The sequence below is a fragment of the Capra hircus genome, chromosome 24 (genome assembly GCF_001704415.2).
Source record: "Capra hircus breed San Clemente chromosome 24, ASM170441v1, whole genome shotgun sequence".
Classification (NCBI taxonomy): domain Eukaryota; kingdom Metazoa; phylum Chordata; class Mammalia; order Artiodactyla; family Bovidae; genus Capra; species Capra hircus.
Window position 1 is genome coordinate 50,527,546 of NC_030831.1, and position 25,696 is coordinate 50,553,241.

Below are 25,696 nucleotides of genomic sequence, written 5' to 3' on the forward strand. Positions count from 1 at the left end.
AATTAGTTTTATTTTTTTACATTTCTAACCATCCATCAGTTATTCTATAACAAGGCAGTGTGCTGACTGAACGTCGGCTCTTGTAGTCAGGGTTTGAATTCCGCTTCGATTAATTACTGGGTAATCTGGGGCAGTGCCTTAGTTTTCTTGGGCTTCCCTGGTGGCTCAGATGGTAAAGAATCCACCTGCAATGCGGGAGACCTGGGTTGGGTCCCCAGATTGGGAAGATCTCCTAGAGAAGGGAACAGCTACCCACTCCAGTATTCTGGCATGGAAAATTCCATGGACAGAGGAGCCTGGCGGGCTATAGTCCATGGGGTTGCAAAGAGAGTGACTTTCAGTTTAGTTTTCTTACCTATAAAATGAGGGTACTAATAGTATCTTTCTCACAGCTTGTTGTGAATATTAAATAATACTTGCAAAGTGCTTAGTACCCAGTGAACTATAAACATGCGCAATACACATTATTCATTATTAATATTCCACACATTACCATTAGCTCGAGGTTTTTCAACACATGCTTCATCGATTTTTTTCTCTTTATTAACTCTTGTTTGGAATATCTTGGAGACACTGGCTGTTGACAATGATGAGCAGCTAGACACTGCCCTCCACACTAACTTCTTGGTACCTTGGCCAACTCTAAATAGGTCTCACCAGAAAAAGGTATTAATAGCAAATGGCAAAGGCTCAATAGCAGATTTTTTTAAAAAAACAAAAAACTTCAGGTAATATTCTCCTAAACCTTAAAAATTAAAAAGAAAGGATAGTGACAGAGATATCCTTAAGAAGAAAAATGCTGAGAAAGAAGCACCGAATCCACATATACTTTAAATGTTCTAAAGAAAGGACGAACCTTATCGTCAAACTTGTGTGGAAGAAAATGAGACATTCACTATTTAGAATTTACTTTCGATGCAACTATACAATTCCACGGTCTTAAGTTTGCCATCAATTGCTCTCCCAACATCCCACTTTCTATCACAATCACCAGAGGCAACAGAGCATCCGAAGGGTTAAAAGAGGGGGACTATCAGCCCCCAGCCATGCGCTCACTGGACCCACCTCCCTGCCGCTCTGTGTCTACAGGATTTTATTTGCATAGAAGAACTGCAGGAGCTCGGGATGGTAGTGGCTCTGAAAGAAATTGGCAAAGGGACACATGAGGGAAGGATCCAGTAAACCTCCTCGACTCTAGAACGAGTAGACGGTCATCAAAGGCTGAGCTTGAGGATAAACAACTTTCAGGTTCTCAGAGGAGGAGGCATCATTACTGGCATTCACCCAGAGTTCTAAGACAGGTGGTACCAGTGGTAAAGAACCCGCCAGCCACTGCACGGGATGCAACGCAGGCTCCATCCCTGGCTCAGGACAGTCCCCTGGAGGTGGGCACAGCAGCCCACTCCAGTGCTCTTGCCTGGAGGATCCCATGGATAGAGGAGCCTGGCAGGCTACAGTCCATAGGGTCACAAGGGGTTGGACACAACTTAAGCGACCTGATAAACACACACACACAGATCTAAACAGGAACTGCCAATGCATTTTGTGCACAGTCCTCTGGGCGTTTTGCCATTTACATTGCGTTGTGGGTCAATTACAGTTGTCTTATGGGGGCAACTCCCTGGTGTGCCGACCACCTTCCGCCTTAACACCGGCATCGACTGCGCAGGGACTGGAAGAACGTCTCCTGCCCTCGCTCACTCACCAGCTGCCGGCAGAGTTTAGAGTTCCTTTGATCCTCCTCATTCTGGAAGCTGTAGTCCTTGCTATGTCTCAGATACGGAGAACAGGCTCGAAAAGTTGTTTTGCAGGCCTGAGAGAAATAATATTACTACCTTATGGTCACAAACGTGAGAGAGTTTTATAATCCCAAGCAAGGAGGAGGAATGCACCGATCTGTGATCTGGGGACCACTGAGAGTGTGAACATCACTTCCAGAAAGTTTGAAAATTTGAGTCTTAAAGGATTTCTGCTTATGTTTTTTATTTTTTCAAACTTAAAGCTTTTTATTTTGTATTGGGGGGTAACTGATGAACAATGTTGTGATAGTTTCAAATGAACGGAGAAGAAGGTACTCAGCCATGTGTATACCTGTATGCATTCTCCCCCAGGTTCCTCTCATCCAGGATGGCACATAGCTTTGAGAAGATTTATGCTTATGCAATGACCATGTCTATAACTTGGGCCTGCAGGGGAGGGCAAAGCTAGAGTTTACCACAACCCTTCCTGTCTCATCAAAAGTAGTGCTGGGTTGCTATATTTAAATGGGTACCCAACAAGGACCTACTGCAGAGCCCAGGGAACTCTGCTCCATGTTATGCGGCAGCCTGGATGGGAGGGGAGTTTGGAGGAGAAGGGATATACGTATGTGTATGGCTGAGTCCCTTCGCTGTTCACCTGAAACCATCACAACGTTGTTTGTTAATCGGTGATACCTTAACACAAAATAAAAAGTTTAAAAAAAAAACTTTAAAAAAGTCGTGCTAGATTCCTAAATTCGATCTCAATCTCTCTCTCTCCCTCTCCCTCCCTCATGCACCGCCTTAAAGAAGATCAGTGAACCCTTTGCTGGGCTTCCCTGATAGCTCAGTTGGTAAAGAATCCACCCGCAATGCGGGAGACCTGGGCTCGATCCCTGGGTTGGGAAGATGCCCTGGAGAAGGGATAGGCTACCCACTCCAGTATTCTGGCCTGGAGAATTCCAAGGACTGTGTAGTCTATGGGGTCCGACAAAAAGTCAGACACGATTGAGCGACTTTCACTTTCACTTGCTCCTGATGGTTTTGAAACTCTCACTTGCTCTAAATCAGCCCTGAGGTCCAGCCAATCCCATTAGGACACATTTTCTCCAACAATGAAACAAAAGTTTCATGGCTCAGACAGTAAAGAATCAGCCTGCAATGCAGGAGACTCGGGTTCAATCCCTGGGTCGGGAAGATCCCCTGGAGAAGAGTAAGGCTACCCACTCCAATATTCTTGCCTGGAGAATCTCTTGGACAGAGGAGCCTGGCGGGCTACAGTCCATGGGGTCACAAAGAGTCCCACACAACTGAGCGATTAACACCCTTCTCACTTTTCATAGGAAGCTAAGAAGCCAAATCTGAACCAGGTGGGAAATCTGAACCAGGTGCGGTGACAAAAGCTAGCTGGGCATGAACGAATCTCCTCTGAAAAGAGCTGCTGCCCCAAAGAGTCAGCCAGCCCCTCCCTGCCCCCTCTCTATTAACCTGATTGTATCTGGTATTGACAGGGGCCAGAACCAGGCAGGCAGGGCAGGAGCAGATGGAAAAGAACACTCCTGCTCAGAGAGGAATCAGGTAGCCATCAGAGAGGCAACTTTCTCCAGGACTCACACAGATGCTCCTCTGAGCTTCCATGACGGAACTGGCCGCAGTGGAGGGCGTGGCATCCCGACTCAGCAGGGCTGCCTCCCTGCTCCCTCCATAAACAGTGCTGCGGTTCCAGGCGGTTGCCGGAGAGGCTCAAACTTACCTTGGCCACCTGGGGATTCCTGTCCTGTAAGTGTGTCAGGAGGGAGTCCTGAGTCTGCTTCACCTGACCGGTGAAGAACCTCCTCCACTTCCGTCCTGCAAGGGCAGCCAGTTGCCCAAACAAGACAAAGGCCGAGTATCTCAGGCTGTCATTCTCCTGTGGGTCCCCCGTGAACAGAACAACAAACCCCAGTCAGTACCACAAAGAGCTGCATCATGGGACAGCGCGGCCCTGTTCCCTGCACGTTCCAGGTGGGCCCTGACCTCCCGTCTCAGCACTCGCTGGCTGGGCTGGGAGATGGAGAGGAGACCCCCTGAGTCTGCACTGAGGCTCTCCTCCAGCAGACATGGGCATCACTGTGGCTACTCCCAGCTCCCCAGATTTTTTCTTCATTATTTAACGTTTTGGAGATTGACGATGTTTACAGGGTTCAAAATTCAAAATAACCAAGTATTATGGGCTTCCCTAGTGGCTCAGATGGTAAAGAATCTGCCTGCAATGCAGGAGACCCAGGTTTGATCAATTCAAAATAAACCAAAAGGGTTTATTAAAAAAAAAAAAGTTAGTCTCCTTCCTACACTTCTCCACCTGCCACCAAAGTTCCCTCTCCACTAAGTCATATATTTTTTATGTAGCCCTTCAGAAAATTAAGAAGGAAAAAATAAAATATATATATTATTATATAGGCCTTTCCCACATTTTTACACAAATGGACATGGACCATTCCACTGTTAGGCACCTTGATTTTTCATCAGTCTCTCTGGGAGCTCTTTCCCATGTCAATCCAAACAGAGGTTTGGGGCGGGGCGGGGGTTGGGGTGATGGTGCTGTGTCATAATTCATTTGACCCACTCCTTGTTACCACTCCCAGCATTTTTGCCATGCCATCTCTCTCTACTTTGGTCTGAATTCTCCCATATGCAGCATAAATCATTGTTTCTTTCCTGACATCCTGCCAGCTCTCCAGCTCTGATATGATTGCCTGGTGTGTCCCTGACTGCAGGTCAGCAGCTTCAGGCCTTTCTCTGTCTCCCCAGGGAGCTGTCTAGTCCAAGCATTTCCCTGCCCAGGTTGGGAGACAGCAGGGATTTGCCCAGAATCACAGGATGAGGGAACAGAGAACCAGAGTGGTAACCCAGTCTCCTGACTCATGGTGAAGGAATTTTTATATCAGTGTTTCCTGATCTTCACCAGCTCCAGGTGAACCAGAGGGAAGCGGACTGGGACGGGCCTCCTCACCTAGAACTGGGGGGCCGCAGACATTCAGCAAGACTGGACACCACTGATCTCTTGTGAAACAATGTTTAGCACGTGTGACACACACAGAAATTGCCTTAGTGTTGCACTTTCTCTACTGTTCTCCCAGTGTGTGTGTGTTTAATTCAAGTCAGCTAGATCCCAGGGATGGGGAAGCCTGGTGGGCTGCCATCTATGGGGTCGCACTGAGTCAGACATGACTGAAGTGACTTAGCAGTAGCAGCAGCGCTCACTGAGTCCTGACTCTATCTGAAGCACTACCCTAATGCTATGAGATGCACAGAGGTGGGTAAGGGGCTGTCTGTCCCCCTGGGAGTCTGACAGTCATCTGAAGGGGACATAGCACAGGCAGGCAGGGAAGAATGCTCAGACAGAGTTACAAACTGTCAGAAAGAGCTCCGCACAAGTATCCCCAGGTTTCACCTTGACAAGGGCTCTCTGATCAAAAATCACAGTCTACCTGGCTTTAAAAAATGACTGCATGAGAAAATGGGTTACCTCTTTACTCATTAAAGCCAGACCTGGGGCAAGTTCCTTGACCCCTGCGGCCTCGGTCTCCTTAGTCACAATATGGACCTGATAAAAAGAGCTCATAGTCCATTAACCAAGAAACATGGGGCCAGAAACTTCTTGGAATTCCATTTTTCACCTCTCAGATTCGGTGTCCTTAAGCGTTTGCTTTATGTATTACACAACATCCCCACGGAAGGGTCTGCAGCAGTGCCCTCGAAGCAAACGCACTTGGAAAGGGGACTCAGGAGTTTCCCCTGAGGCCCTCGAAGTCCTCGTCCTCCCGAGCTACTCCCCCTCCCGAGCTACTCTCCCTCGAAGTCCTCGTCCTCCCCGGCTCCTCCTCCTCGAAGTCCTCGTGCTCCCCAGTTACTCCTCGAAGTCCTCGTCCTCCCTGGCTCCTCCTCCTCGAAGTCCTCGTGCTCCCCAGTTACTCCTCGAAGTCCTCATCCTCCGCGGCTACTCCTCCTCGAAGTCTACGTCCTTCCCAGCGCCTCCTCCTCCTGCGCTGCCCCTCCCCGGCCACCTCCCGCCCCGCACACACGACCTTAAAGCCTAACTGCTCCTCTCCTCTGGAGGAAATCCAGTTTGCTCGAACTGTGGTTGCTGATGTGCACAAAGAATCCTCCCTCTTTCAAGACCCATCTTTGACCACCGTGTACACACACATAGGATTCCATCACCTGCCCGCCCCCTACCCGCCCCAGCCAGGAGGATTCACTGTAATGGAGCCGTGAGTATATACACACTGATGACATTGATGCCCACATGTGTTCAATGACATTCCCAAGACCTGATAAGTTAGGATTGATGCCCCAATCCCCGGTCCTATTTAAAAAATCCCTCCCTTCTTCCCTAAGAGTCCTTTCAGGGACTCTCATGCCTGGAATTCTAGAACAGAGGTCCCCCTGCCCCCACCCCTCAAGAGAGCTTGGCAAACAAGCCCTGGTGATTAAGATGGCACCTCCAGAGAGACGTAGAGACACCTCCCTGGAGATACCTGCTTAATACTCCAGGGAGGTGGAGCGGAGACCTCCCTCCCCACCCCAGAGAGCCCTGGTTCACATCAAGCACAGGCCTCTCCATCTCCCTGAGCAGGAGGGGAGGGAAATGTCCCAGCAGCTACTCATAAGCTTCAAGCTCCATACTTTGCGGGTTTCTCTTCCTCCTGAGGGGTGCAGGCACCCGGCTCCCACGGGTTACTCCTGAGGAATCAGGTGTGCGGATCATGCAAGATGCTCTCTGAGTAAATTCAAGGTCTGCTCCCTGCTCTACAGGTCTTGCGAGTGTGTGTGTGTGTGTGAGAACTGCTAACTGATCAGCTGTGTGTGTGTGTGTGAACTATGGTAAACTAACTGATCAGCTGTGTGTGTGTATAACTACAGTTAGCTAACTGATCAGCTATGTGTGTGTGTGTGAACTACAGTAAGTTAACTGATCAGCTGTGTGTGTGTGTGTGTGTATGTGTAACTATGGTAAGCTAACTGATCAGCTGTGTGTGTGACAGTGTGTGTGTGTGTGTAACTACGATAAGCTAACTTACCAGCTGTGTGTGTGTGTGTGTGTGTGTGTGTGTAACTACGGTAAGCTAACTGATCAGCTGTGTGTGTGTGTGCATGTGTGTGTAACTGCGGTAAGCTAACTGATCAGCTGTGTGTGTGTGTGTGTGTGTGTGTGTGTGTGTGTGTGTGAACTACGGTAAGTTAACTGATCAGCTATGTGTGTGTGTGTGTGTGTATGTGTAACTATGGTAAGCTAACTGATCAGCTGTGTGTGTGAGAGTGTGTGTGTGTGTGTAACTACGATAAGCTAACTTACCAGCTGTGTGTGTGTGTGTGTGTGTGTGTGTGTGTAACTACAGTAAGCTAACTGATCACCTCCTGAGCCCTCACATTCTGTGTCCATGCACTCTTTGTTCAGCCTGCCTTGTCACCCAGCAGTTAAGAGGGCAGGCCCTGATTGTAAAGCAAGTATCTGCCAATTAAAAATCAATTTAAAAAATTAAAATAATAAAATAGATAAGCAACAAGGATATATTGTACCAAGAATTACAACCATTATCTTGTAGCAACTTTTAATGGAGTATGAACTATAAAAATACTGAATCACTACGCTGTATACCTGAAACTGGTATTGTAAATCAACTATACCTCAATAAAAACAGAATTCAACTAAAAAAAATTTTTTTTAAACAGGAAAAAAAAAAAGTGCAGGCCCTGGGCAGAGGGCCTAGTTTCATACCCACTGACTCACTCCATGATCCCTGGGCAAGTTACCTAACCTTTCGAGGCCTTGGTTTCCTCCTCTATAAAGTGGAGATAACAGCGCCTGCCTCACCGGGGAATCGTGAAGGTGAGACAATCCATGTAAACTGCCTGGAGACATGCCTGCACAGAGTAAGAGCTCACTAAACATGGACTACGCTGATCATCACATTTGTAAGAAACCATTGAACACACGTGGGCATCATCATCATTAAGTGTGTATATATGCAATGGGTCTATTACAATGAACACTCCTTGAGGGGTGGTGATGGAATCCTGCACATCTTTATATAGCTTCCATAACCCCCAGCACAGTACCAGTCTCTCAACAAGAAAGTTGAAAGTGAAATGTCTGACTCTTTGCAATCCCACGGACTATACAGTCCATGGAATTCTCCAGGCTGGAATACTGGAGTGAGTAGCCTTTCCCTTCTCCAGGGGATCTTCCCAATCCAGGGGTTGAACCCAGGTCTCCAGCATGGCAGGGAGATTCTTTACCAGCTGAGCCACAATTTCTTAATAACTAGCGAATAACAGCGGCCTTGTTTCCTGAGCAACGTGTCACCCAGGGCTCACAATTGACTTGAAGAACCTGGAATTTTCCCGCGTCGTATCACTTACGTCATCGAGCAGAGTCCGGGTCTGAAGGGTGATGTCTATGAAGAAGGAGCCCAGGGCTTTCCCCCGCATCTTGTCCAGGATGATGGTCAGGGTTTTCATGCTTTCATGAATGACTTCTGAACTCACCGGGTCATACAGACCGTTCACCAGCAGGTCTAGGATAATCTTCTTATACTTTCTCACCTGTTAGCAAGGTTTGGAAAGCGTTAGCAGCACAGCAGTCGCTCCGCATGGGTTGGAAAGCAACTCCACTTCTAATCATCCAGTAACCTGGGGCTTGGACTAAGAGGTCATGGCTTTCTTCAGCACAAGATGTAATAACTCTCGGCAAAATAACAAACGCTTTCGCCAACCTGACCCAAGAACCCAGCTCGGTCTTGGAAGAATGGAGAGAACAGTCTGCAACCTAGCCTGTGGGTGGGTGAGGCTGGGGAGGACACGTTAAGGAGAGTGGTGGGCTGGGTAACCTAGGGACCTGTGGCCTACTGGGGACTTTGACAGGGGATGAGATGAAATGGTCGCTGAAGAGGACAGATGCTGAAGGAAGAAGTGGGGAAAACATCTTTTCCTAAACAAACATAAATTCTTAGAAAAATTAAATTCTTGTACTAAACATAAATTCTTAGAAAAACTAAATTCACCGGAGGATGATGTCCAGCCGTGTGTTAACCTTGCCTGCGGTTCTGTATCCCAAGGCTGATGATACTGAGTAATGATGACCCTGAGCTGACCCCAACGGAGTCACATGAGCCTCTGTAAGTCTCCTGCCCTCGAGGGTGGAAGGAGCCAGCGACTTTGAGAGCTTCTGACCTCTCAAACGTCACGGTGGTGATGGATGTCATTCCCATGGTTCCCTTAGATCCCGTGGCAGACAGGAGCGGGAGACGCTCTCCTGCTGACCGTGAAGAACTAAAGCTGCCGTGCTGTGTGAGGGCAGCCTCCAGGAGCCGGGGATGGCCAGTCGGCAAGGAAAGAGGGACGTTAGTGCTACCACCGGAAAGAACAGAATTCTTCCAACAGCTCCCAAAGCTTGGAAGATGACCCTGAGCTTCAGAAAGGAATGCAGTCTGGCCCACACCTTGCTGGCAGCCTTGTGGGCCCCTGGGCAGAGGACCCAGCTGAACTGTACCTGGACTCCTGCCCCAAGGAAACGGCGAGATATGAAGGCCAGGCCACGGAAATCCATTACACAGCAGTGGACCCCCAGGCCTGGGCACTCCAGGCCACGAGGGCTGGCCGAGCGCCCCCTGCCCTTCCTACCTTGTCCGGGGTCTCACAGGCCATGGTTCCCAGGCCGCTCATCACCATATGACGCTTTTTAACACTGGGGTCCCGGGCTGTCTCTGCCAAGATGAAAAACACATTCTTCAGAGGTTCCTGCTTCTGGAGCCTCAGATTCCAAGACACCTAGGTGGTGGGTCAAAAATACATTGATTTGGGAGTGTTCAGTGTGACACCCTACCCATCACCAACCCTAATCCCTTCCTGTAAGAAAAACCTGTTTTGCTGCTCGATTTGACTCCTTCTTTCTCCACCTAAAGACACCTGGCTTTTGCTGGGAATATATTGTTTAATCTACATATTGGGAAAAAGAATGGAGGAAGAGAAAAAGGGGTGGAGAAAAATGATGCAGAGCTTATGTTGAGGTAGGTTTGGGGGGATTACAGAGAGGGGTGCCTGGGCAGCTGTGGCCTTGACAAAACTGAGACAACGGGGCTTTAGGAGCGTTCATGCGATCTGAGAAGCTCAATCTCTTCAACAGGACAGGGGAACCTGTGTTCCCCAAGTCCCAAAGAAGGGTTTCCTTGACCTTCTTCTTTCTATAGCCCTTCCTTGTTTTTCTGCTCGCCCTTGTAGCTAAACCTTGAAAAACATGTCTATACTCACTTTCTCCAGCTGCTGCATTCTCTCTTGAACCTTCTCCCATCAGGCTGATGGCACCCATACCCCCTCCCCGATTCTCTGTCCCCAGTATGACTAAATCCCAGGGTCAATTCTCAGTGTTCATTTCACTCAACCTCTCAAGAGCCTTTGACACAATTAGCAAAGCACATCGACAAGCATTTCAGGGCACCTGAAAGGTGTCCTACCCCAGAATGTGAGCATCTGAGCAATGAAGATTAGGAAAAGAAATGTATAAATAATGCATATTGGGAAGTACTATGTGGCTGATGCAGAAATGTGGACTTCAAGGTCTAAACTGTAACTGTAGGGCAAGAGACGGGATATTAGAGCTTTGAGCCCTGACACCAAGAAGGGCGTGTTGTCCTGGGCATCACAGAATGTGGCAACATGTTGGAGTCAGAACCAAGACAATGCAAGATTCAGGCAAGATCCAGACAAGATCCAGACAAGATCCTAATTATCCTTAGTAGAGGGTGTGCGATAGGGCTGGAGACGAGACCCACAGCCCTATTTGGTGTTTGTGTGATTACCAAGACTCATCAGTATTTCTGAATATTCACTGCAGTTCATTCTATATTATTATCATTCAGTTCACAGCAAGCTAAATTCTTCCCAACTCATCTTCTTGTTATCCTATAAACATTTCATAGTGTTAAGAGCTGCCATCAAACTTTTTTTCAGAAGAGGCACCTCAGTAGAAGGAATGGAAGGAACCCACAAGCACAATGTATCACAAAGTGGCTGCTGAGACAGGCCATTTGCTCATAATAATTTGTCTCAGACCTTGGAAAAGAAAGACATCACTGATGTGCTTTTCTTCTTGGGCTGGGTGGTGGGGCTGGAAGGGGGCTGGCCCAGCATTCTTCTTGGTGTTTGGTCCATGGAACTGAAAAAAGAACAAATCATCATATGAGCACAGATACTCAAAGCCCTGCGCCAGGGTAGGGCTATAAAGAAGCAGCATCCTTGAGGTTTGTCCTGGGGAAGCTGTCACCAAGGAGATGGACCAGTCACATCAGAAGATAAAGAGCAACACTGGCATCACAAATCCTCAGGGAAATACAGATCAAAACCACGATGAGATACCACCTCTGGGAGTGCACCCTCAGTCAGAGCCTGCAGTGGGTCAGGGCTTATTCCTTGAAGAACCTGGTGGTAAGCCAAGCTCTTTGTTCTTCTTTGTTTATATACAGCTTGCAATTTTATCACATGTATATATTATTAAAATATATCGAGTTGGCCAAAAACCCGAACTTTTTGGCCAACCCAATACATTGTAAATAAATACAGCTTGCCAAGTGATTCTGATCTGCAACATGGTTTGAGGCCCACTGGTGTAAACCAGTGCTTCTCAGACGTGAGTTATCAGAGGAACTTGTTATAATGCAGATTCGGACTCAGTGGGTCTGGCGTGGGGTTTCCTGCCTTTCTTATAAACTCCCAGGTAATATCAAGGCTGCCTATCCCGAGTACTGCGCTTTGAGGGCAAGGATGCAAAGTTGGAAGCTACAGGAGATAAGACTGCTTTGGAAGTGCTGGTAAAGACGCCCCACTGCGCGTGAGAGGGCTTTAAAGGAGAGGCTGAAGCACGCTGCGCACGCTGCGCACGTCGAGACTCCAGTGCGATTCCATGTCCTAAGTTACATGGGAGAGGCGATAATAACAATTAAAACAGGAGTGGTAGAAGATATGGCAACAGGAAGTAGTTAAAGGCCAGCCATGAAGGACTGACTAGAGAGTTGAGTTTTAATTGTAATATTAAATTAAATTTGATTAGCTTAATTATGTAATTGAATTTAATTTAGTTTTAATTTGTATATGAGTGAACCACTGATTTTTTTTTAGGTGAAATCCATGTAACATACAATTAACTATTTTAATAACATTGTACAACCACCACCTTTATCTGGTCCTAACCTAAAATGCTTTCATCAAAGAAAATCCCATACCCATTGAGAAATTACCATTCTGCCCTCCCTGACCAGTCCCTGGCAGCCATTAATTGGATTACTGACTCTACAAATTTACCTATTCTGGATATTTAATATAAACAGAATCAAACAATATTGGGGCCTTTGGGGTCTGGCTTCTTTCTCTTGGCCTGGTGTTTTTGAGGTTTCTCCACGTTGTTGCACATACTCGTACTTCATTCCTGTTCATATCTAGGTAATATTTCATGGTATGGATAGGCCACATTTGCTTAGCCATTCATCTTTTGATGGACAGTGGGTTGTCTTCACCTTCTGGGTACTTCGAATAGCGCTTCTATGAGCAATGGTGTGCAAGTGTTTGAATGTTTGCTTTCAATTCTTTGGGTATATACCTAGGGGTGGAATTGCTGAGTCATTATGGGCTTCCCTCATAGCTCAATTGATAAAGAATCTACCAGCAATGTGGGAGACCCAGGTTTGACTCCTGGGTCGGGGAGATCCCCCGGAGAAGGAAATGGCAACCTACTCCAGTATTCTTGCCTGGAGAACCCCATGGACCGAAGAGTCTGGCGTGCTACAGTCCATGGGGGTCACGAGAGTTAGACACGACTTAGCAACTAAACCATCACCACAGTGATTCTATGTTTAACTTTTTGAGGAACTGCCAAACTGTTTTCCACTATGGCTGTAATATGCAAGAGTTTCAATCTTTCCACATCACCAAAAGCTTAGTTTCCAGTTTTTTAAATTATTATTACATTCGTCCTAGTGGGTGTGAAGTGGTTTGCCCTTCTGGGTTTGATTAGCACTTTTTAAATGACTACTGGTATCTTTCAGTATGTTTATTTGTGGTTTGTATACCTTTTTCAGGGCCATGTCTATTAAAATCCTTCGCCTGTTTTTTTAATTGAATTGGTCTTTCTTTTTGTTTTTCAGTTGTAGAGTTCTTCACACATTCTGGATGTGTGTGTGTGTGTGCTTAGTGGCTCAGTTGTGTCTGACTCTTTGTGACCCCATGGACTGTAACCTGCCAGGCACCTCTGTCCATGGGGATTCTCCAGGCAAGCATACTGGAGTGGATTGCCATGTCCTCCTCCAGGGGATCTTTGCAACCCAGGGATCGAACCCAGGTCTCCCACATTGCAGGTGGATTCTTTGCCATCTGAGCCACCAGCGGGGCGGGGGGCCCATACTCTGGATACTAGACCCTTATCAAGGGCTTGGTCATGTATGGATGTAAGAGTTGGACTGTGAAGAAGGCTGAGCGCCGAAGAATTGATGCGTTTGAACTGTGGTGTTGGAGAAGACTCTTGAGAGTCCCTTGGACTGCAAGGAGATCCAACCAGTCCATTCTGAAGGAGATCAACCCTGGGATTTCTTTGGAAGGAATGATGCTAAAGCTGAAGCTCCAGTCCTTTGGACATCTCATGAGAAGAGTTGACTCATTGGAAAAGACTCTGATGCTGGGAGGGATTGGGGGCAGGAGGAGAAGGGGACGACCCAGGATGAGATGGCTGGATGGCATCACGGACTTGATGAACGTGAGTCTGAGTGCACTCTGGGAGTTAGTGATGGACAGGGGGGCCTGGTGTGCTGCGATTCATGGGGTCGCAAAGAGTCGGACACGACTGAGCGACTGAACTGAACTGATCAAGGGCTTTCCAGATGGTGCTAGTGGTAAAGAACCTGCCCGCCAAAGTAGGAGACCTAAGAAACGTGGGTTTGGTCCCTGGGTTGGGAAGATCCTCTAGTGAAGGGCATGGGAACCCACTCCAGTATTCTTGCCTGGAGAATCCCATGGACAGAGAAGCCTGGTGGGGCTACAGTCCCTGGGGTCATAGTGTCACACACGACTGAAGCGACTTGGCACAGCACAGACCCTTATTGGACATTTGATTCACAAATACTTTTTCCCACTCAGTACGCTGTCTTTTTATTTCCTTGACAATGTTTTTTATGCACAATACTTTTTAGTTTTAACAAAGTCTATCCATTTTTATTGTTCTCATTGTCTTTCAGGCTTTCAGTGTTATATCTAAGAATTCACTATCAAATCCAGTCACAAATATTTACCCCTATGTTTTCTAAGATTTTTATGGTTTTAACTCTTAGGTTGTTCATCCATTTTGAGTCAATTTTTGTGTATAGTGTGCAGTAGGGGTTCAGCTTTGCCAAAACCATTAACCTTTCTTTTGGTTTTTTAAAAAATTTTTAGTAGAAGAAATGACAGGTATGTAGCTACAGTGGTTCTCAACCCTACTTATGTTGGAATCACCTAAGGAACTTTGAAACATTTAACTCCCTGTCTACACCCCAGACCAAGTCTACCATCACCTCTGGAGGTGGGCCTGGGAACCAGTATTTTTTTAAAACTCACCAAGTAATTCCAATATGCAGTTACTGAATAGACTAGTGACCAAACATCTTGTTTTGCCCTGGTGATATTGTGATTAATAAGAAGAAACATATATTTGGTCTTGTCCCCATTCCTGGCACAGAGGTCCTAAAACCCTTGGAATTCCCTAAGTGATTGGAACCATAAAAGCAACTTCTCTTATGCTAATGAGGTGGCCCTAAGTCATCTGAAGGTGGGGGCTGGTTGTCAGGGGAACCAATTCAGTGATCAGAGGGCTGGAATTTTCAGTTTCACCTCTTCTTCTCTTGTGAGGAGAGAAGGGCTAGAGATTGAGTTCAGCAACCAAGGGTGAATGATTTGATCAACTGTGTGTAGGTAAAGAGGCCTCCACAAAACCGCCCAAAGGATGGAGAGCTCCCAGATCAGTGACCACAAGGAGCTTTAGGGCGGGTTGTGTGCTTGGAGAAGCAGGGAAGCTCCTTGCCCTTTCTCCACGTCTTGCCCTGTGCATCTCTTCCATCTGGCTCTTTCTTAGTTATATCCTTTTATAATAAACCCATGATTTAGGAAGTAAAATGTTCCTCTGAGTTTTATGAGCTGCTCTAGCAAATTAATCGAACCCAAGGAGTGGGCTGTGGGAACCTTCAGTCTACAGCTGGCTGGCCACATGTGCTGGTGACAACCTGCTCTTGGGATTGGCCTCTGAAGTATGGGGCCTGAGCCCTTAACCTGCGGGATCTGATGCTATCTCCACGTTGATAGTGTCTGAGTTGAACTGAACTGAACTGAACTAAATGGAAGTGAATTGTGGGGCGCCCAGTCAGTGCCCACCGAGGAGCTGGAGAATAGATTGGTGGTGTGCAAAAGTAATCACACTGGGGCTTGCCCCTGATGGGTCTCCTGGGACATGGGACTTTCAGAGCTAAGAGCCGAAAAGTCCTGGGCAAGCCAGGACAAGTTGGCCCTGCTGATTTTGCTGGAGTTTTGAATTTGAATTTATTTAATGCAGGTGACTGCTAGAACCCAGTCCTGTTAAACAGCCGTGCTTCGGAAAATTTGACTCTATGACCTGGAGGTACACGGGGATTTGGCTTCTTCATCATCTTTGCCCAACCCAAGCCGGTTTCAGAAATGCTCTCTTAGTCAGAAGACACTCAGGAGACCCATGAAAACACCTCTTCACCCTGTAACCCCTGTCTCTGTTGCTTCTTCATCTCTGGACAGCACACCTCCCCTCACCACAGCAATAAGGGACCCCCAAACTCCCCAGAACACTGCACTCCCACCAACTAGCAAGATTTTTTTTTTTTTTACTGCAATGTGGCATGTGGGATCTTAGTTCCCCGACCAGGGATCAAACCCACACCCCTTGCATTGGAAGAGTGGAGTCTTAACCACTGGACCAGCAGGGAAGTCCCCTAGCAAGATGGTTTTTGTTGCTTGAATAAAGGTGTTCCCATACACTTCACACTGAGCCAGTGGTTCTCACACCCAAGTGCACATTCGAATCACCTGGAGAATCTGTTAAAACACAGATTCCCAGAGCCCGTCCCCAGGGTTCCGATGCTGTACGCCTGAAACAGGACCCATCAGTCTGCATTTGTAACGAGCTCTCAAGCGATGCTGGAATGTTCCCAGTCCAGGCACCACCACACTTCGAGATCCAGGGCCTTTTAAAAAAAGAAACCACAGTATTACTATGTCATCCCCTTCCAGAATGAAGGGATTTAAAACTTTACACTGAGGCAAAAAAAAAAAAAAAAACAACCACGCTTGATTGTTCCTTTCTGGGGAATTTCTGGACACAACCCTTTGTATCAAAGGAACCTGCCACTCCTCAGGCTGAATGCTCTGGATCAGAGCTGACGGGCGCTGAGCCGTGGGTATGCAGAACTTAGAAGAAGAAAGTTCCCTCGATGGTCACTCCCCAAGGAGGGCACAGGCCTCAGTAATAAACAGCTGGTGTCCCTGATCTGCGGCATAAGAAAATCATGCCTGAAGCTTCTCCCCATCATGCCTGAAGGAAGGAAAGCCAACCCACTTCCCAGGTCTCCATTCTGGCCTCTCTTGCAGGATTAGCACAGCACAGCCGAGGGCTTTAACCACTCAGGCCGCTTCCCCAGGCCTCAGAAGGGAAAGGCCTCACCTCTTTTTAAAAATTCTATTTATTTATTTATTTCTGGCTACACTGGGTCTTTGTTGTTGCAGGCAGGTTTTCTCCAGTTGCAGCAAGCAGAGCCTACGCTCCAGTTGTGGCTCGAGGGCCCTAGGGTGCATGGGCTTCAGTAGTTTTGATTCCCAGGCTTTAGAGCACAGCGCACAAGCTCAATAGCTGTGGCACACAGGCTTAGTTGCCCCATGGTACGTGGGATTCTCCCGGATGAGGGATCGAACCCGTTTCCCCTGCACTGGAAGACAGACTCTTAGCCACTGGGCCACCAGGGAAGTCCCAGCCTTGTCATTTCTTAAGAGTCACATCTAATAGAATTTAAGGCCATGGAAGGCTCTCAAGCAGAGCAAAGTACATGAGGTTGAGCACCCTGCTTGGAGGATTCAGTTGTGTTTAGAAAAACACAGGGCCCCGCAGTAGCTCACCAATGCCCACCTCCCCAGCACAAGAAAAAAACTGTGATCTCGTTTAGTCTCGAGGTTCAGTTCAGTTCAGTTCATTTCAGTCGCTCAGTCGTGTCCGACTCTTTGTGACTTCATGAATCGCAGCACGCCAGGCCTCCCTGTTCATCACCATCCCCCGGAGTTCACTCAGACTCACGACCATCGAGTCAGTGATGCCATCCAGCCATCTCATCCTCGGTCCTCCCTTTCTCCTCCGGCCCCCAATCCCTCCCAGCATCAGAGGTTTTTCCAATGAGTCAACTCTTCACATGAGGTGGCCAAAGTACTGGAGCTTCAGCTTTAGCATCATTCCTTCCAAAGAAATCCCAGGGTTGATCTCCTTCAAATGGACTGGTTGGATCTCCTCGCAGTCCAAGGGACTCTCAAGAGTCTTCTCCAACACCACAGTCCAAACGCATCAATTCTTCGGCGCTCAGCCTTCTTCACAGTCCAACTCTCACATCCATACATGACCACAGGATAAACCATAGCCTTGACTAGACGGACCTTAGTGGGCAAAGTAATGTCTCTGCTTTTGAATATACTGTCTAGGTTGGTCATAATTTTTCTTCCAAGGAGTAAGCTTCTTTTAATTTCATGGCTGCAATCACCATCTGTAGTGATTTTGGAGCCCCAAAAAATAAAGTCTGACACTGTTTCCACTGTTTCCCCATCTATTTCCCATGAAGTGATGGGACTGGATGCCATGATTTTTGTTTTCTGAATGTTGAGCTTTAAGCCAACTGTTTCGCTCTCCTCTTTCACTTTCATCAAGAGGCTTTTTAGCTCCTCTTCACTTTCTGCCATAAGGGTGGTGTCATCTGCATATCTGAGGTGATTGATAGTTCTCCCAGCAATCTTGATTCCAGCTTGTGTTTCTTCCAGTCCAGCGTTTCTCATGATGTACTCTGCATATAAGTTAAATAAGCAAGGTGACAATATACAGCCTTGACATACTCCTTTGCCTATTTGGAACCAGTCTGTTGTTCCATGTCCAGTTCTAACTGTTGCTTCCTGACCTGCATACAGTCTTGAGGTATCAGGGCTCATCTTCATCTTTGGGGCGGGGAAAGCAAAGCATTTCTCACCGTGTTGGCTGGGCCTCCTATGTCGGAATGCCCCAGAGTGCTTGTTAGAAGTGCCAGGCCCGCTCCATAATTACAGGATCCGAGTCCCAGGGAGTGGAGGGCCTGATGGTGTTTACAGGATGCCTGGTGACGAGACCACACAGCTGGCATAGAAGAACCTCCAGAATATTCAGGAGGAAATTAACCACCTCCAGAAGTGGCAAACTCCACTCACCTAAGGCTGCACATTGAATTTCTCTTTCAAAATAAAATTAAAATCAGGCCAAGCTGTACAGGCTATGATTTGAGCATACTCTTCGATACTATTCTTAAATTAAAGGTTTGCTTTAAAATATACAACAAATCTAAAAATTACTTTGAGGCTGCTGGGCCCTTCACCTGAGGTTTGTCTCCCAAGCTTGTGGCCTCTCAAAGGCTTGCCTCCACCCACCTGCCTCGCTGCCTGCCCCCCTCCTCCTCCCCGAAACTTAAGTCCTTTCAACCCAAACCAATCAAACAAAAGGATTAACTCCACCTGCTGCAAGACAGGATCTCCAAGAGGAATGTTATAAACAAACTGTGAAGAAACAGAGTCTGTGGATTTGAAGACTTAGGTGTCCATAACCCCACCCATAAGCTCACTGGCCCCCAAACAGCCATTCTTCGCTATGAGTTGGGCTCTTCTGCTGGGTGCCTTGACGCCTGGTCTAGCATGACTGAGTCCGCTCAGCCCGGAGGACACCTGGACGCCTTAAGCCTAAGGCCAGGCTCTGCTTGCAGTTTTGATCACCCCTGTGCATGTTCTTCAATGAATTCTTCCCCCTCTGGGAAGTCCTTCCCTCTGTGCTGATGACCTGCCCCCGATGGGGACAGTTTCACCATCACAGCGACCTTGAAGCTTGTCTTCATGGCCCCGTTGTGTTCTTACCTGGTTTTCCTGAACAGACATGGATTTGGGGTGACTTAGATGAATTTTGCCCTTTAGGCTGACTCCCAAATGCCTTTGGAAGTTTAATTCCTTCTGACTGAAAATGTTAGGTTTATAATCAATAATCTTTTAACTCACTAAAACTAAAAGCTATATTATGAAGACCAAAATTCTTATCTGTTAAATGAGGGAAAGAAACTGTTAGGTTTGCAACAATCCTTCCAACAGTGAAGTTATTAATGATAACAATAATATTAGTAGCTACCACTACTGGACACTTATTATGCTAGGCACTATAGTTAGCACTTTGTATACACTGCAGGTGAGGCTGTTTAGCTGACCTCTACTGAAACAGCCTGCCAGGTTAACCACATTCTGCAGGCCCTCTGTGAATGGTACCTACCAGTGCTTGCGGCTCATCGTATTCACTGTTAATTTCTGCTGTGTTAGTCCTCATATGCTTACCAAGAATCAGTTTATAACAGCTGTACTTGTTACTGTAACTGCGAATTTTAACTATGATAGAAACCGATGAAATATGAGAAAGGGAGTTGTTTCTGCAAAAGCAAAATGGAATATTTTGAGAGGTTTCAACACTGGGGAAGCAGCTAAAAAAAAAAAGCTGTCCAATTAAGATTTGTGTGGGTGGACAGAAGTTTGAAAACAGTGTTAATAATCTGGAGTGATTTACTGGAATTGGGATGTTAGTACAGAAAGTGGTTTTACCTGAGTCTTCCCAGATGTCTTTAAGTTCTTACTACATTGAAAGAAACCCAACCTAGACCTCACAGATGCAGTGTTATGCATGTGGCTTATGCAAAAAAGCTAAAAAAAAACACCCCCTGGAGTATTCTATGTTCAAAGAAAAGGTCATGGCCCCACATTAAAAACTGGGAAATTCTACCTTTTAAGGTAAAATACTTGATGTCATGTTTTATATCAATAATTCACTCCTTCAACCATAAGCTCTCTAAAATCCTTTCCCAATCTCTCAAATAAGAAGCCTTTGTTTTATTTCATTTAACCTTTACAATAAACTTGACAGGTTTACTTACGCCCACTTTAGAGGCGAAACTGAGGTTTAGAGTAATATAAACAACCTATGTCTATGTGTGCAGGCTTAGTCACTTCAGTCATGTCGGACTCTGCAACCCTATGGACTATAGCCCGCCAGGCTCCTCTGTTAATGGGATTCTCCAGGAAAGGATACTGGAATGGGTTGCTATTTCCTCCTCCAGAGGATCTTCCCCACCCAGGGATCGAACCCGGGTCTCCTGCACCTCCTGCATGGTGGGTGGATTCTTGACCACTGAGCCACGGCGGAAGACCATAAACAACTCAAAGTAAAATAGCTCCTAGCAGAGAGGAGTTTAAGATGCCAAAACTACACTTTCCATGACTGTGTTCTAAGCCTGCATCCAGCTCCTAGACGATGTTCTGAGTGCTGGTCAGGTAAGGACACACCACAGGGACACTTGAGTTTGAAGCATCACTATCTTTTCAGCCCCACCCCCATCTAAAGCTCTTAATACAATGATCTTAATATAATCATCTATAGTCTATTGGTCATAGATAGATTGGCATAGTTTGCGAAAAGAACAGTAAAAAGTCTTCATCAAATCGCCTACTACCGTTTTAGGGAATATCAACTCTCTGATACGGTGACCCAAGTGACATTCCAGAAAGGTCTGGGGATGCAAGCACACGGTGGCCTCTTCCAGCCGCCGCCGAGGTGGTCCCAGCCCGCAGCCGGCCCTTACCTGCGGTCACGTGGCGATGCGGCAGGTGCGGCCGGAGCCCGGGTCACCGCGTAGAGCTGCCGTTCCCGGGGTAGCCGCCAGATGGGATGACTCGGCTCAATTTTCCCAGTCCTGAATTCCTAACATAGAAGAAAGGAAACGAGAAGCAGGGTCTGTTCAGGATAACGGGTCAGCGCAGAGTGCTGGAAAGTGAGACTCGTACGAGGAAAACCAAAACAAATCAAAGTTTAGATGGGATTGAAGTGGGGGAGGGGACCGACCTCTGTGGACACAAGCCCCCTTGTACCCTTTCCTTCCCCAGACTGGGATGAGGTGTTTTCCCACCTCTCTGTGCTGTGTTCGCCCCTTATTTGCTCCTCATTCCTAGTCCCACCCCCAGTTTCTAAAGAGAGGACTGCAATTCTGAGGCTCCTTCGCCTGCGCGGAGAGGGCCCTGCCCAGCCGCGATCCCGAGGGCGGTCACTAGATGGCGGCATCGCTCAGTGGACCGGTTCCAGGGAGCCCCCGCTCACGGCCGCCGCTGCGGCTCTTCCCTCCCTAACCCAGTTGGAGCAGTTTTGAATCTCAGGACGGGACACTGTGTTCCCGGCCAAGCGGCTTCATTGTGACTGATTGCTGCACCACCAGCCGGAGCGTTGACCGTTGATGCCCCTTCCTGCCCAGCAAACAGGTCCTGAAAGGACTGATTTGAACTTTTAATAATGTAAATGATTTATTGGGAAAACCAAGCCAAACAAAAAAGCCTGTGTATAAAAAGTACTCGAGCAATTAAAGAGTTTCCCTTTCATCATTCTTTCTTCCCTGGACTCTCCACCCAAGTGCATAAATCTGTTTGTTGATAGTTATTGACTGTCTGGGTGTGTGTTGGGTAACTTGGGCAATGTGTGAGAAAAAGGAAAGAGGTCTATTTTTTTTAAGGTCTAGGAGCTTATGGTTATGCTAATAGGTAATATTTATTGAATATTTCTGAGTGCCAAACATTGGGGTAGATAGTGCGTAGGCTATCTTGTTTGATTCTTAGGTTAGTACTCTTAATTATGATCCTTCTTTTCATAATGGGGAAATTGAGGCACAGAGATGACCTTGCTCAAGGTCACATGGTTAATTAGTGGCAGACTTATAATTCAACCACAGGTGGGCTCATGTCAGAGCTTAGACGGTTAGCCACGATAACTGGGCAGTGGGCAAGTTTGGGAGATCTAACTGGGAGACAGGTGGACAAATATAAACTGAAGTATATCAGAGTGGAAGTTTGGAAGACAAAGCAGAGGGAGAGAAAACGGATGCCTTGAGAAAATAAGAATGAGGCTAAAATAAAACCCTCTTTGGGCATACACGGGCACCCAGGTGACCTCTGAAAATGCAATCTCAACAGGGGAAAGAAGCTAGACTACAGAGCTGGGGAACTATGTGGAGAGAGAGAATGAAGGTATCTTACTGCAAAAGGAAGGCAATAAAGAGACTAGAGGAGACAGCAAGGTCAAGAAAGGCACTCCGGTGTTGCTGCGTGATTTTAAAATAGAATACAGCTTGGAAGTGTTTCAAAACAGTTGCAAAGGAGACTTAAGAGGTAGGTGGTGCCAGCAGTGAATAGTAAGATAGGAGCTGCTGAAGGAAGGGATCAAGGGGACAGGCAAGAGAGTTAGCTTGGGGGGGGGGAGGGAGAGAGGACCCCTCTGATCCCCACTCCTCATTTTTTAATCTGAAACTGGGAGACAACCGCAGAGATGGAGATACATCAACGTGAAAATGAGAAGAATGAGCAAGTTAAATTCGTCCAAATCAGCCTCTCTCTTCTCAGGAAGACCAGAGTTGGATTATCTGCCAAGAGTGGGAATAAGATTGGGGAGGTCATATCCTTGCACTTAACTAATCTATGCAGTGCTTAGGATGACCAAAAAGCAGATAAAATTAAACCCGGCCACAGAAGCAGCTGAAGAAATAAAATCTATGCGGCAAGTGTCAGGAGTCTCTGCCAAGTCTCATGGGTGACTCAGGACTGAAATATACCTGCCCCCCCCCAACCCCCATGGACAGAAATACAACAGATAGACTATTAATAACCCCTCAGGTCTAAAGTTTCTTTGTATTCAGGTGTTGAGACATTTGGCAGAGAACTAACGTGTTCCTCATTTGCCAAAGGGGAAAACAAAAGGGCAGACCAGTGTCCCTGTTTGGCTTCAAGTCACAGAGAAAATCTGGGCACAACCAGAATTGGTACTCAGGAGCCTTGCTGATCCAAATTCTGCTCCGTTCAATACTTCCCGCAAAGAGCATGGACACAGCTAATGACCCCAGAGGGTCCCGGACACAGCTAATGACCCCAGAGAGTGCCAGACACAGCACAAAGCTGGGAAGCATCCAGACTGGGACATAAGGCCCAAGGAACAAAGGTTCACCTAACATGGCCTGGGGACACAGCGCAGCTCTTCTGGGAATGAGAAGCCTCTTTGATAATTCGATTGCAACAGAGTTAATGTACTTATGACACAGCATCCTTCACATACTGTAATTATTTCATTTTATTGTTTAACAACTCTATGTTCACTCTCTCAATATTTCCTTATTGTCGGAAGTTCAGGGGCTGATGCCCCTGGAAATATCAAAGAGGGTAATTACTGAGTCTGCTGTTAACTGATGAAAACAACAACAGGCAGAACTGAATTGGTCAGCAATTCACTGCCGACTTAGACTTGGCACATGAGGACAAATGCCTGGCAGCGATCAACACGGTTTCCTCTTTAGGGTCAGGATGTTCAGAAGACCCTCCTTCTGTACTTGTGTGTGGTCTCAGCAGGAAACTTGCCTAAAAGGGATGGCAAGTTTTGAGTTTCTTCCCTCTCATCTTACAAGAAATACCTCCAGGTGAGGCCAAACTCTCCCTTGATTTTCACTTCTAAAAAGAAATCTAATCAGCTGCCTGCTCAGCCACAAATTAGGAATGCCAGTTCCTCATTCATTCTTTCCTTGCTCTTCAGTTGCTTATGGAGCTCCTAGTTTCAACAAGGCAGAGTGCTCCCAGGTGGCACTGTGCCCTCTGGAGAGCGTAGAGGGCAGAGGGAAGACAGGGTCTTCTGTGTCTGTAGATGTCGTTGAGGGCCCAGGAGAGGAGGTGACAAAGAGCAGTTCCCTCAGGCTAGCCTTCGTAAAGGAATGCACCTCAGCACCTGGGCTTACAGGAAGCAGTTTAGCAGGGAAAGGCACAGAAGAAAGGCTAAGGTGCTCCAGGGTGTGGGGTCCCAGCTGGAGGACCCTGGATGAGTCAGGGAACCTTGTGCTCCCCAGACTCTTCCACAAGACACCCACACCCCCACCCCACACCCGTGGAAGCCCAGAGCTGCCACCACAAGCAGGAATCCCTTGGGAAACTCTTCTCAACCATCACCCTCCACCATGTGCCTCCCAGTGGCTTCCCTTGTGGCTCAGCTGGTAAAGAATCTGCCCACAATGTGGGCGACCTGGGTTTGATCCCTGGGTTGGGAAGATCCCCTGGAGAAGGGAAAGGCTACCCACTCTAGTATACTGGCCTGGAGAATTCCACGGACTGTGGAGTCCATGAGGTCACAAAGTGTTGGACACAACTGAGCGATTTTCACTTTTCACTTTCTCCTACATATCTGGTTTATTTTAATATAAAAGCAACAGTCTTTTCGTTTCAAATCTTTGAATACAATAGACAGCACAAGGAGAAGCACAGGGTATATCCCTCTTCAAATACCCTCAGGCACAGGGAGGCAGGAGCCTACCTGCAAAGTCTCTCCAGTTCTACCAACTATGAGCAAGAAGCTGCTCTCAGCTGTTTCCTTGTGCAGCCCGCCATCTGGCTGCCCTGCGGTCTGTTTTCCTGACTACATCACTTGACAGTCATTGTCAATACTGAAAGCAAGAATATGTTCCAACTTTTCTGTTAAGTAGCCTGAGATGATCTCAGGAAACAGTTTGCTACCCAACCCAGAAAAGCCACAAAGTCATGCAAATCGAGAGGTTCAAATCTTCATGTTCACTGCCCGGACCATTGAAGTGTGTGTATCTGAAAAGCTGGCAAGTCTCTGAAAGATGTCACTTTGCAGAAGCAATGTGTGCCCCTCCGTCGTCCCAGTGACTGAACGCCCAGGCCGAGAGGGCTGGCACAGTGTTGGTGGACCCTAAAGAGTGCTGCGTGTTTGCCGCAAACGCTTTAACGTGCAGAGAGCGATCCTGAACTAATCTGATGTCACTTCTCACTGGGCATTGAGCTCATCCAGGTGAGCAAAGCCCCAGGGTGTGCCTCTGGGTTTACAGAACTCATGGTTGGATTAACCCCCACGAACTGCTGCCACTGTTCAGTGAGCCTTACTGAAAAAGGGCAGATGGCTGCACAGAGGAAAACGATGCCCCAGAAGAAACTGAAGAAGCAAAACCTTATGGCGCAGGAATAAATTCAGCATGAAGTAAGTGCAAATAAAAGTAAAAAAAGAAGTTCAAGTTTTTGTTTGTTTATGACCCCATGGACAGACTCCTGTGTCTATGCATGGGATTTCCCAGGCAAGAATACTGGAGCGGGTTGCCATTTCCTTCTTTAGGGGATCTACCAGACCCAGCGATTGAACCTGAGTCTTCTGCATTAGCAGGCTGATTCTTCTCTTTTCTTTTTTAAGAAGTTCAAGTTTAAACATCTTTCCTCTGTGAGACATTAATTACCTACACCATCACCAGTACCCCCACAGCATCACCAAAACCCCTACTACTTGCAAAAATAATCATAAAAATATGTAAACATTTCCCAGCCCAACTGGTTCAATCTATAGCAACCAGTGAACTGTGTTGAGCAACAGTGTTGAATAGAATCGGTTGAATCCAGAAAATATTCCGTGCTGTCTTACCTGAGCTGGGTGATGAGGCCTCCTCCTCGGAACTCATCCTGGTGAAAGACGAAGTGATTACTCCCAGGAACATCGCAGTCCTTTAAACAAGCTCGGGCTGGCCGTCAGTTGCATTTTTGTCCTTGAAGAT

At 47.1% G+C, this 25,696-nt stretch overlaps 1 protein-coding gene across 4 annotated transcripts; it reads right to left on the bottom strand.

Moving 5' to 3' along the window:
- MRO (maestro) lies at positions 1 to 25,696 on the bottom strand. Of its 4 annotated transcripts, XM_005697212.3 has the most exons (8): positions 25,567 to 25,696; positions 20,705 to 20,823; positions 10,833 to 10,935; positions 9,405 to 9,551; positions 8,145 to 8,327; positions 3,493 to 3,648; positions 1,706 to 1,813; positions 1 to 1,137 (listed from the first exon to the last, which is right to left on the bottom strand). In XM_005697212.3, exons 3-8 carry the CDS (start codon positions 10,929 to 10,931, stop codon positions 1,084 to 1,086), a joined length of 747 nt encoding a protein of 248 aa, XP_005697269.1. In that variant the 5' UTR covers positions 10,932 to 10,935; positions 20,705 to 20,823; positions 25,567 to 25,696; the 3' UTR covers positions 1 to 1,083. The 4 variants fall into 4 exon arrangements, with proteins under 4 accessions (XP_005697269.1, XP_005697270.1, XP_013829882.1 ...); XM_005697213.3 differs by lacking the exon at positions 3,493 to 3,648 and having other exon boundaries at positions 763 to 1,137; positions 25,567 to 25,662; XM_013974428.2 differs by lacking the exon at positions 1 to 1,137 and having other exon boundaries at positions 1,454 to 1,813.